This window comes from Sturnira hondurensis, unplaced genomic scaffold, assembly GCF_014824575.4.
Source record: "Sturnira hondurensis isolate 20B ecotype Veracruz unplaced genomic scaffold, ASM1482457v3 Scaffold0014854, whole genome shotgun sequence".
Lineage (NCBI taxonomy): Eukaryota > Metazoa > Chordata > Mammalia > Chiroptera > Phyllostomidae > Sturnira > Sturnira hondurensis.
Window position 1 is genome coordinate 990333 of NW_028087485.1, and position 13396 is coordinate 1003728.

At 43.1% G+C, this 13396-nt stretch overlaps 1 protein-coding gene across 4 annotated transcripts in view; it reads right to left on the reverse strand.

The window, feature by feature from the left end:
- The window catches only part of ATRNL1 (attractin like 1), a 506943-nt gene extending 499668 nt beyond the window's left edge, over nucleotides 1–7275 (reverse strand). For 2 of the 4 annotated variants that reach the window (XM_037063827.1, XM_037063824.1), the window contains exon 1: nucleotides 6655–7264. In XM_037063827.1, coding sequence (XP_036919722.1) covers nucleotides 6655–6941 — 287 coding nt within the window. In that variant the 5' untranslated portion in view covers nucleotides 6942–7264. Of the gene's footprint in view, nucleotides 1–6654 lie in introns of all 4 variants that reach the window. The other 2 variants (XM_037063826.1, XM_037063828.1) reach the window with 2 other exon arrangements.
- Between the last annotated feature and the right edge of the window lie 6121 nt (nucleotides 7276–13396).

Consider the following 13396-nt stretch of genomic DNA (forward strand, 5'->3'; position numbering starts at 1 on the left):
AATGACATAATCCTAACAGACACCAAAAAAAGTATTTAACAAATGCAATATCCATCTCTAATGAAACTCCCAGAAAATTAGAAAGAGAAGGAAACTTCCTCAATGTAACAAAAAAAATTTACAAAAAACTTACAGATTACTTACTTAATAGTTAAAGATTAAATACTTTCTCCCAAAATCAGGAATAAGACATGGCTGACCACCCTCACCAGATGTATACATCATTGTAATGGAGGTTCTAGCCAGTGCAATAAGGCAAGAAAAAATAAATAAAAAGCACCCAGATTGCAAAGAAAGGATTAAGGGTCTCTTAATTTGCAGACAACATAATCATCTATATCAAAATCATAAGGTATCTACAAAAATCTACTCCAACTAATAAGTGAGTAGATTTTTCAGCAAGATTGAAATACACAATAATTATATACAAAAATCAGCTATCTTTCCATATAATCACAACAAATAATCAGACACTGAAACTAAAGAAAATAAATATCATTTATAACAGCTTCATAAATATACTTAAAGTCTGGCAAAAATGTTGTAAGACCCTTTCTGTGAATTTGTTTAAATATTGCTGAGATTAAAGAAGGCCTTGAAAAATGGAGAGATATACCATGTTCATGAGTCAGAAAACTCAATATTGATAAGGTGTCAACTGCCCCCTAAACTGACCTATGGATCTGACACAATCCCAAATAAAACCCCAGCAACATCTTTCTAGAAACTAACAAGCTGATTCTGAAATTCACATGAGAATGCAAAGGAATTCATTAAGTAGCCAAAATAATTGAAAAAGAAGAAAACTGAAGGACTGACACTCTGTGAATTTAAGACTTAGAAAGCTACAATAATCAAAATAGTCCCAAGATAGATATAGAAATGTATGAACAACAGGTTTCAACATCGGTACACAGCCACCTTGGCAGAGAAGGGAGTTTTTGCAACAAATGGTCCTGAACCAATTTAATATCTATATGCAGAAACAATGAATTAAGATCTCTATCTTTCAACCACATGCAGAAATTAACTCAAAATGCACTATAAACCTAAATGTAAAATCTAAAACTATAAAACTTCTAGAGAAAAATAATCAAAGAAAATACTTGGTGTAGGCAAACTTTCATAGGTATCACAACAAAAGCACAACCCATGAAAGAAAAAAGGATAAACTGGAATTCATCAAATTTAAAACTTCTGTTCTTTGAAAACACTGTTAAGAGAATGAACAGACAAGCCCCAACCTGGGAGAAAATATTTCCAAATGATATATCTGATAAGGAAATAGTATCCAGAATGGATAAAGAACTCACAAGAAGAAATATAAAAAATAAGAAGAAATATAAAAAATGTGCAAAAACTTAAAAGTTACCTCACATGTCACTTGCTTTAGAGTAAACACATGACAAAATGCTCAACATTAGTCATGAGGGAAATGCAAATTAAAACCACAATGAGATACCACTACATACGTAGTAGAACCACTGGAATTTAAAAGACTTACTATACCTAGTGCCTAAGGATGTGAATTAACTAGAACATTCACACTCTGCTGGTGGGAATGGCACAATTACCTTTGAAAGTAGTTTGTCAGTTTGTTAAAAAGTTACACGTGTATCCAGTGCAGGATTCAGCCATTCCACTCAGTTACCCTAGAGAAACGTCCACACCAAGGCTTCTACTTCCAGCAGCTTCCAGGAAAGCCAAACGCTGGAAACAATCTAAATATCCATCACAGGGTGAATAATAAACAAACTGTGGTGTATCCATAAGTTGGAATACTACTCAAAAATTAAAAGGAACGAACTTCTGATACGCCAGTAATGAATCTCAAGATAAATACGCTATGTGAAAGAAGCCAGACAAAAAGGAATATATAAAGCATGATTCCACTCATATAAAATTCTAGAAAATTCCAATAAACCAATAGTGACAGAAAGCAGCTCAGCAGTTTCCTGGGGACAGGGAGAAACAGCAGGAAAGAAAGGGTTCGGGATGTAATGGATATTTCTATAATCTTGGTGTGGTGTCATTTTCAGAGGTGTGTACATGTCAAAACTTTTCAAATTACACAGTTTATTGCATGTCGATTATACATCAAAAAGGTCTTAAATGACCAAAAAAGAAAAATAATTTAAAGGAAAAATAATAATTGCAATTAAATAATCCATTTTGAACATACTGAAAAGACAGCCATGCTGTACAAGTACATAATAAGAGAAAACACAGCCTCGAGTCAGAAAAGCCTCCTTAGAATAAGCGAAGATTTGAAGGATATTTAGTAATCAGCTACACACAAAAAGAAAAAGAAAAAGAAAAAGAAAAGACACCCACCCAGACAGGAAAAGAAGGTTCGAGAGAAGAGACAGCACAGTGTGGAAAGGCTCTGAGGCCAAGGGGAATGTGACTTGGGCAGGGAACTTTGAAAGAAGGCGGCAGAAAAAAGGAAGGGAGGGTCCAATCTGCTACAAGAGCCAAACCACACAGACACGGGGTCTCGAAAAACACGCTACAAGTAACTTTATCAACTCAGGGTCTTAGAAACATTCCATTTAAACTGTTTTTATAGTTCTAATCTGTGATTTTTAAGAATTAAAAAGAATGTGTGGATGTAAATGACATATTACAACTTAGTTTGCAATAAAGAAGACCAGGGGACAGGGAACATTCAATTTAACTTTACACTTACTGACAGTTTCCTACTATTAATAACAAGGATTCCAAACATATGTGTATATATGTATATGTATGTAACTTTCTTAAGTTACATACTAGTAACTTAAGAAAAACATTTGCACATTTAATGCTACCCCATTTCATTTTTTATAGCAACCTCATTCCTAATATATCTTCTGTTTGCTGTCCCTAGAAATAAATACTCCCATTATAAATGTGTGCGATTCAGTATCTATATTTGCCTAACCTATGAAGTTAAAAAATCTCTATATATTGAGCATGTAGTATAATTTAATAGGTGATTTTAGAAGATGTTCAATAAATGTTTACTAATAAATTTACATTTACAAATTATTCATAATACAATGAGATATTTTCCAATCTCTGAGCATTATTTAGGTTATTCTTTTTACCTGACAGAAGTTAGAAGTCATAGGTTCCTAAGTCACATTAGCAAGAAAATGGATTTGTGAACACAACATATAAATGTATGTACATATACATCTCAACTATTCTAAAAAATTTCTAAACAACCAACTTCTATAAGAGAATGCTATTAATTCAAATAGATTGTATAGCAAAATGTTTCCTAGCCTAATGTGATAGTAAGCTATTCAAGTAAATACTGTTTGAATTAGCATGTATCATAACCTCAATGATTGTGTTTCAAACTGGCACCAGCCTATTCCGATTCTCAGTCCTAAATCTTTCAGGACCGCAGCAGCTGAGGGTCAGTGTTCATTCTCTTTTACCTGTGTGAGGAGTGACTCATAATTCTGAGTGTCTTATTCTTTCCAAGTGGACGCACAGAGAAGACCAGAATCAGTGCTAAGAGAACTGGAGTACCACTTTTAATATCACATTTGCTTCTTCTGCCTTCCCCCTCCACACACGCCCCCCACCCCCACCAACCATCAATCTTCCACTCTAAAGAAGCATCCGAGGGGCATTCCCCAGTGAAATCCCTACAGCAGAGGGGGAAGCTAAGTTACCATGGAACCAGCCAATTAATTTTGACACCTGCTTACCAAGATTGATCATTTCTTATGTCTGTTTGTTAGTTTGCTATCCTCCAGTTTTGTAAAAGATTGCCAAGATAATTAATGAAGTGAGAATTTCCAGTTAAAGTCTTTCCCACTGTGTTATTACTTCAAGCCACCATCCTCAAATAAATCTCTCTGAGCTTAGCACGGACTTTACTAGGAAGAATCTTCTTCTGAATCGATTCTTCCCTTTCATGTTAAATGTCACGTTTTCTTTACCCCTAAGAGCATACATAACAAATCACAAAGTTGTACCAGTTATATTTACTCTAATTAATAGCCTGTATTCTGCAGAGATATGAAATGCATTCTATTTATCAATAGAATAGAATGAATTGCAGGAAATTACAGCTTCCAAGGAAATGAGGAACGTTCAATGAATGACTAGCTCAGGGTTTATTGTTATTTAACTATATCTATATTTAAAAAGCTATTCCTCTTTTACTCGTTAATGTATTGTGCTTATGAACACCATTTCTCTGCCATTGAAGCCAGTTTTAACTTGATCTGTGGTCTTTCCTACCAACTGGGACAACATCTGCTTGCAAGGCTACAAGCTGCTGATCGAGCTGACTCATGAGTCCACTACTATTCAATGTAGAGACAGGGTCTCTTCAGGACTGTAGCAATTTTGTCCAAAGGCAGATGGCGCAAATCCACCCACATGAAGGCCAACATGCCTAAATTACATAGGAATCAGGCTATCTTCCTATTTATGCACAAAAAGATGGAAAAATGGATGTGGCTTTTTTCATTGTTGGCCCCCAGTTTATATGTTAAAAGTCTCTCCTGCTAGGTAGGTAGGGAGGCTGGCTGCCATGCTCATAGCAAAAGTTTAAGGACACTTAAGGGAAAAAGAAAAAGGGCTAATTGCCCTGGTCCATTAGCTCAGCTGGTTAGAGCATCATCCTGATTTGCCAAGGTTGCGGGTTCTGTTCCCGGTCAGGGCACAGACAAGAATCAACAAATGAGTGCACAGATTAAGTGGAAAAACAAATTGATATACCTCACTCTCTCTCTCTCCCTAAATCAATTTTCAAAAAGTCTAACAAGCACAATACAATATGCTATCTTTCCTCATCTTGAAGCCCTTTTTAAAATTTTAATTAGCATCTCTCCCAAATTTTAAATATATATATTAAAAAATATATAGTGTTATACTAATTTGTGAAAGTGCAAAGCTAGGAAACATTTCAACCTATTGCTACAAATGAATTTCATAAAATTTCATCTTGAGATTTTACTTCCCAAAACCTGCTGTAAATTAAATAGTAGGATCTCCCTAAAATTAAAAGGTGCCATTTTAAAAAATACATTTTTACAGTGAGTTTTAATCAGCAACAGTGAAATAAACAAACAAACAAACGAATGAATGAATGCTGAGTTCAGAACTCCAGGAAATTTCTCTGTAACACATTAAGAAAGTGAACCATACCCCTACCTCTTTGTCTTAGCCCCCAAGAGACATTTCACTTAGATTGTGCCATCATCCTGACAATAAATGTTAGCAATGTACATACTGTAACGTCAGAGCCACCAACCAGCCAGAAGACTTCATGTTAACCATCTAGAAAGCTAGGAAGTTGGCTGGCTGGCTGACATCGCTGCAAGCTGTCAAACAGCCACTTTAATGTCCTCCGCTATCTTATTTTAGGCTCCCCTACATTCACCCCCATTTCTCTTCCTTTCGGGCAGGAATGCAATGAACCTCATCCAATAGGGAGAGAGCATCTCCACTGCTGTAAAGCGAAGTCGTTGGGGCCTTGAGCTTCAGAAAAACCAAAGCGACGCTCTGACACAGCAGCTGGCCGTGAACTAACCGGTGAGGAAACCCCATCATCTTCACCACGTCAAAGACTCCGGGTATTTCCTTCTCTCGTCTACCCCCAAGTCACGCTCGCACTCCTCAATTCATGCGTGTCCTACCAGAGCCAATACAGTGTATTGGCTGAGAGTAAACACCCTGGAGTTAGCTGGCTGATGTGGAATCACGCATCTGCCCTTCTCCTGTGGAAGCGTGGGCGAATGACTTAAATCCGTTGCCTTGACTTCTCTCTGTAAATCCATTATAATATTTCTAGTGCCTCAAAGAATGGTTGTGAGGACAAATGAGATAATCCACGCTGGCACTTTGAACAGTGTCTGGCAAAGAGTGAGTCCATTATAAATTTTACTTATGGTCATTATTATTACTAAATAAAGTGTCAGCAGCGGTTACCCCTAGAGAGAGAAATGGGGGGGGGGGAATGGGAGACCATAACTTTTAACCTTTACACATTCGTACTGTTTTGAATGTTTCACCGTGCCCAAGTACTTCACGAANGAAGCGTGGGCGAATGACTTAAATCCGTTGCCTTGACTTCTCTCTGTAAATCCATTATAATATTTCTAGTGCCTCACAGAATGGTTGTGAGGACAAATGAGATAATCCACGCTGGCACTTTGAACAGTGTCTGGCAAAGAGTGAGCCCATTATACATTTTACTTATGGTCATTATTATTACTAAATAAAGTGTCAGCAGCGGTTACCCCTAGAGAGAGAAATGGGGGGGGGGGGATGGGAGACCATAACTTTTAACCTTTACACATTCGTACTGTTTTGAATGTTTCACCGTGCCCAAGTACTTCACGAATTACTTGCATAATTTTTTATTAAAAATAGTGTCCTAACAAAATGGTGTTTGGCACCATAACTGAATGTGCCAATACTGATGAGCAGGGGACCAGAAGTCGCTGCGGACATGTGGACCACTGGGAAAGGTTCAGGGTCCAGAGCGGTCAGTGCTCCTCTTGGGGCCGGAGGTCCCGAGGCCCCGGGGGCTGGAGGGGGCAGCGGGTCGGTTCCCCGGCCCGGGACCCGAGGCCACGGGGGAGGAGGGAGGCCGCAACCGGTGCGAAGCAAGGGCTGAGGTTCGGGGTCTGGCAAGGCACTTACTTGAACCTGCCCTGGCAGTGCTGGCACTGGTCCCCCACCCAGCCCGGGTCGCAGACGCAGGTGGAGTTGACGCAGCGGCCGGAGAAGCAGGAGCCGGTCCTCTCGCACGGCTTGGACTGGGACACCTGCGCGTAGAGCGCCAGGTAGAGGAAGCCATAGCACAGCAGCCAGTTGTTTCCGTCCAGCAGCCAGGAGGAGGCGCCCCCGCCGCCCGCCGGCCGAGCCCTCCAGAGCCCCAGGGCCGCCGGCTGCGGGGGGCCGGTGCGGGCCGGGGCCCCCGGCTCCATCTTCCCCTGGGCCCCTGCCCGGCGGGGCTGCGCTCGCGGGCACGGACAGGGATGCGCCAGAGGGGGAATCCGGCCGGAGGAAACCGTGCCCCGGCCGCCGCTCCTGCCGCTCTTCACCGCCGCCTGCCCCAGTCCCGCTGTCGGGTCAGGAGGGACAGATCCCAACCGCGGTCGCCTCCGCTCGGCTCCCTCCAGTCGTGCTCGGGCATCGCCTCTCCGTCGCCTGACCTTGTCCTCTGCGGGCCGAGCCCACCGCGGCGGCGCCCCGGGCCGGACCTGAGGCGGGCAGCGGGCAGTGCCGGCTGCGCCGGGCGCTCCGGAGGGGACCTGCGGCAGGGGACCTGCTGGAGGGGGAGGGGACCCCCGCGCGCGGCCCCGCCTCGACCGCGGCTCGCGCCAACTGCCTGGGCTCGCAGCCCCGCGCGCCCGGGAGGGCGGGGACCAGCTGGAGCCCCGAGGTGGGCGCGCCCAATGTGGGAGGGAGGGTTCGGGAAACGGGGCTCAGGCTTGCACAGCCCGGCCCGCGGTCGGCCGCCCCCCAGCAGCCCTTTTCTCTCTGGTGCCGCCAACCAGCCACCGGAGCGGCGGCTGGAGCTCGCGGGCTGTGGGGCTGCCTCCCCGCCTCTCGCCAGCCCGCGCTCCCCCCACAGGCCCAGCGCGTGGTTTCGCCCCGCCTTAACCGGGACCCGGGACTCCCCCGCGCGCGCCCACCCGCCTGGCCCGGGAGCCGAGGGGTGGCTGGCCCCCCAGGTGCGGCCCGCGCGCCCGCGGTGCCCTTGCCCGCCGCGCGCCGGGCCCCCACTCGCACCACGCGCCCGCTGAGCCCCACAAACGAAGGACCAGCTCGGGACCGGCTTCGCAGCTTCAGCAAAAAAGAAGCCCTTCGCGACCGCCGTCCGCAGCTGCAAAAGTGCAATGCTTTTTTCCCTGGCGCTTCCCCTTCCTCCGCCCCATCCTCCAGCGTGTTTCTTCTTCTCCTTTTTCTCCTTTTTTTTTTGAAAGAAACTCAACAACACATGAAGAGCTGAGCATGTGCAGCAGGCACAAGTCTTAAAGGCACCGCAGTCAGAGCACGTTGTGGGGTCCGAAAGAGCTGGCAGGGGCGGGGGTCGGGAGCTGTGAGGATCCGGGACTGTCTCCGCGGAGGGACTTCTCCAAAGGGGGAGCAATTTCCTCCACCTTCGGGTGGAAATAATGACTCCCGTGCCCCCCCACTAGCTGTGCGTGGTTCAGAGCTCCCGGCGCGCCTCCCCTTGCCAACGCTGCCTCGCAACCCCAGGTATATCCTTTTCTGTTTCTCAGAGTTTCTTCCTCAGGCTGGGACAGTGTTGGCCTTGAAATATTGCAACATCGGAGCTTTTTTTTTTTTTTTAAAAAAGAGCAGAAAGGATGCCCCAAATGAGCCGTTTTCCTTCCAAAGCGGCAATCTTTCCCTCCTTTAGATGCCTTTCCAAGGTTTATTGGCATATGCTGGAATGTTTGCTTTGTACTCGCTGCCTTCTCTAAACAGGCTATTTGAACCCTGGAGAAAGAGAGCCGAACTCCAAACTGCAGCCCTGTGTGCTCGGGTTTCAGCAAGGTTACTGGGTCCCCACCCGGGAGGGGCTGACGGTGTGAAAGGAAACCGAACTCGACCGAAGGCATTTCTGACAGCAAACGGAGCAACGCTTGGGTTGAAACCACACAGTCATAGTAGTATTGCTCAGCTTCACCTCGTGTTCGTTTATTTGGGGCACGGTGCAACCACGTCATCTCTCGTAATCTCTGTGATCCCCACTTTGCGGATGAAATCCTCCATTAACCCCGTTTTACAGAGAAGGAGAGAGGTTTCAGATTTGTTGGTGGCAGATGTGGGGTAAGCAGGGGAGCGAGCTTAAAACGCAAGTCCCCTCACTTCCATGCCTTTTCCCACCACTCACCAGGCTGTTTGGTTCCTATTAGCAGATACTTTGTTCTACTTTGGGGGATAAAATTCAAGTGCTGGCTTTGTTTGAACTCCAGCAGGGACCTGAGGAAACCACGGTTCAGAAAGAGGTGACTCCTTAGAAAGTAAAAAGAAAAAGGAAAACAATGATGTTTTAATAAAACCAAAAAAAAATCACAATGCTCCCATAATACCAATATTAGAAATGTCATCCTCAAACCTTGAGAATGAGGGCAGCCTCTTCTTCCTTTCACATATTTTCTGTAACACGGGCTCCTTAGAGACCACGGAGGGCGGGAGAAGAAGGGAACGCTCTGCCTGCATTAAGAGGAAGATGTTGTTCTGGATCACACCTTTTCGTTTCCATGACTGTAAAATCTAGACCGCTCCCTAGCATCAGCCACGCGTGAAGGATCTCAGCCGCCTTCCCCACCCTTTGCCTGTGCCAGCCGAAGTTTAACGTCAGCCACGTTTGCTCACATGTGATGCAGAGTTGCTTTCAGACGGTAGACTGGTGGAAGGTACCCAAGCCTGTGAAACCATCACTGAGTGTGAAGGCAATTCAGAGGGCGCGCTGCAGCCCCTTTAACGGGAGAGATCACTGTTCAGCCACATACTGGTTGCGGCCTATATTCCAGCTAAGGATTTGCCCATTAAAATACATCTCTTTTAATCTTCTAGCCACTATAATCAGCTCAGTACTTCGTGTTACACTGAAGAACGTGTAGCCCCGTGGGCTGCTTCTCACCATAGCCTTTCTAATCGAGCTGACTGTACTAAATGTACATAAAATTATCCTCGTTAGGCTCTCAGAACTCCCACTTGCCCTGTGTCCAACTTTTCTTGGAAATTCTTTTGGTCAACATGTAGTGAGTAATAACTATTACGAATTTAAGCGACAGAAAACAAAGACAAATAGAACCGAGGTCTACCCCTGGATACGCATATCCTCTATTAAGCTCACTAGATTGTGCGTCTCTTACACAGCTGAGTGTCACCTGTTAAACAGATGTAGACACAGGAAACTTAAATGATTTACAATGGTTGCACGAAAACCCCGTGATGACGCTCACCTGGAATCTTGACTAATGTTCCGGTATCTTCTATGATCAAGAAATTTTAAAACTCCAACACGTTGTCTCCTTTTCCCAAAGAAGTGGAGTCAGCATCTAGCGATGCCATACAGCACTACAGCAATTCATGGTGTTGGCAGCTGCAGTCATAAATCCAGAGGACATGTGGGTGTTTACTCCAAAGACACGGTGAAGGGAGAGCCAGTTCTACTGAAGTGGGATGGAACCATTAAGCTTGAATTATCTATTAAGGTGTATCCAAGGGGAAAGGTTGGAAAAAGATATTTGTTTTCTCCACAGTTGGCCTTGAAGCAAGACCTTGAGCTATTGTGGGGAGTGTCTTCCATTTCCATTCCTACCACTTAACAATGGTACTTAACAATTTCTGTCCATCCGCACGCCCACCCCCCTGCTTTGCCCCCTCCACCTAGTCCCTACTCCCTTTCCCTTGCCTGTCATCACACCGTTTTCTGTGTCTACATGTTAATGCGTGTGCTCTTTGGCTAATCCCTTCACCTTCCTTCATCCAGTCTCCCGCCTCCCTCCCCTTTGACAGATGCCAGTCTGTTCTACGTATGGATGCCTCTGCTTCTTTAAGAAAAAAGTCAATTTTAGATGCTCGTTTAAAAAGTATAGATGATATTAAACATGTTTATATGGTGATAATCTGAAACACCGCCCTCCCTCCCACCCCAGATCTGACACTGCCTTCTCTCAGATCCATTCTTTCCTTCTACTGGCTTCTCTTGCTGTCACAATTGCAAACACACACATAGTCTTTGATCCTGCCAATTTTTCTACTTAACACATTTCAAACATATTGTTATAAGTAAATCCAAGGAAATAAATCCAATGAGTCTAAATTCGCTATGCTGGGCTAATATATCTTTCTAAACTGGAAAACAAAATGAGCACCCTTAAACTTTCATCCTAAATACTCAGACTTGTTACCAAAAAACAAACAGACAAAAAAAAAAAACAGTTGATTGCTGGTAGTCAATTGCAGAAATTTGACTTTTGTGAAACTTAATTCAAGAAAAAAAAAACCATAAGCTAGGACTTCCTGCTGAACACATGAGCTAAGTATATACATTGACCTCTGCTCTAAACTCTGGTAACATGTTAGGAAAGAATTTTTTGAATGTAAATGTATAAACTCACAATGACAAGATGAGAAAAAAACCAACTAGTAGATGAGAGGGGTCAATGCGCTTGCAAGGGTCAGTGCGCTGGAAGGAGGAAAGTAAGTGGAGACACGGTAATTAACACACACACACATGCTTGCATAATGAGTAACAGTAATAAGCCTTAGGGAAAACCTCAGGACTCTGAGGCAAGAGATATCATGGGGAGTAGAGGTGGGACCCTGTTAACAAGAAAACAAAGAATGGGTGAGGGCCAAATAAGGACCCACAGACACCACCCCCCTATTTTCACCACAAGTAGCTAAAGATCACCCTTGACCCTACCCTGACAGGTTTAATCTATTGAGAAAATGAATCAGAGAGTCTCCCGACTTAGAGCCCTGGGCGTGATAAAAGAAGGGAACCAGGTATACAACTGAAAATGGAGAGGTTAAGTGCAAAATCTGTACATTGAATGGTAAGGTTTTCCTGTCCCCTTTTCCTACCTATTCTCAGAACAAGTACAGCCAACTGAACTCCCCCCACCCCAGGCAGAAAACAGAAGGACATTCATCTCTAAAATTAAATAATCCAAGAGGAAACTTACTGTCATTGGGAGTGTCCCAATGAAAAGGGATCACGTCTGGTCAGGCTGCCAGTCAGTAAGCCTGACCCAGTCATTTATTTTTAATGACTCCCTTTTAAATACAAGCAATAAATGTTCATTAGACATGAAAGATAGAAACAAAAAACAGGGAAAAGGAAATTAAAGGAAATACAGTCAAGTGATGAAGGAAGATTTTGCAACCATAAAACAAGAACTGCATACTCAAAAAAAAAAAAACAAAGAGCCCTGTCTGGTGTAGCTCAGTGGATTGCATGCAGGCCTGCGAACCAGAGGATCATGGTTTGATTCCCAATCAGGGCACATACCTGGGTTGCAGGTCAGTTCCCAGCAGGGGATGCACGAGAGGAAACCATACATTGATATTTCTCTCCCTCCCTCCCTTCCCCTCTAAAGATAAATAAATAAATAAATAATCTTAAAAAAACAAAGAATATTCAAAAGACAAAAACAATAAATACTGGGTCAACAAAATTAAAATGCAATAGAAGATTTTAAAAATAAAGAATAGGAAATCTCCTAGTAATTAAAATGAAAAAACAAAATTTTCTCTCTAATCAAGGAGGGGAAAACTAAGAAGATATGAAGATTCATTAATGACTGTGCCTAATAGACACCATTTTAAATTAAGCAGTTGTAATATATGTACATTTATTAATGTGATGGTACATTAATGCACCACTCCTTTGTACAGCAGACAGAATTGCTTCATATCAATTTCCTCAACATAAGAAAATTTCCTAGAACTGAACTGAGCCTCCAGATGAAGGGCCCACTACAGCCTAAAGCATAGAGTTAAAAAAGACTCACAAATAGAAGGAGAGAAAGGGCAAATGCAGTAGACTGAGAGTAAGAATAATATTAAAATTCTCAACAGCAAACCTAGATGCTAAAAGTAAGTATAGATATACGGAGAATCATTTTCAACGTAGAATTCTATACCCAGCCAAGCTATCAATCAAGTATCAGAATAAGGACATTTTCAGATACACAAACACTCATAAACATGTAGTTCCTTTTTAAAGAATCTCCCAGAGAATGGAATAAAGGGAGAAGAGACTGAACATGAGACAACTGTGAAGAGATACCCCAGGATGACAGACAGCTGTGTCCCAAGCCAACAGAGCACCCGGTCCCCAGAGGGCCGGGGAGAGAGTTGTCTAGGCAAACAGTGGGTATGAGTGCTTGCAACTGTTGGAGGTTTTGGGAAAACTACTAATGATATGTGACAGATCTTGAAGTATGTGGGAGGAACATGGAATAACCACACAGAAATCTAAGAAAATGAACAAAATGAAGCAATTGTTCACTAGAAAAGAAAAAGAAAGGAAATCGATGCAAGATGGTTCAGCTGTAATACATAATAGTAATAACGTGAACACTATTGAGTTAACCCAAAATTTTAATGTCCCTATTAAAGAAATGGGAGAGGTGTAAAGATGGATGGGGCTAAGTTCCCTATTCCTTAATAAGAAGTAATTGCATGTCCAAAATTGATAAATCCAGAAATAGCAGCATAAGAATACTACACTAAAGGAAAGAGTTGAAGGTGGTTTTCTTTTAGGGTGTAGGGAAGAGGGTCCAAAATACAGCATTTTTATTATTAGGTGTTTGGTGCTCTTTGGAAACTAAAATTTACTTGTAAAAAAAAACCCCACCAAAATAATAAATAAAATTATGGGTTTATCGTATAAAATAAAGAAGGTGGC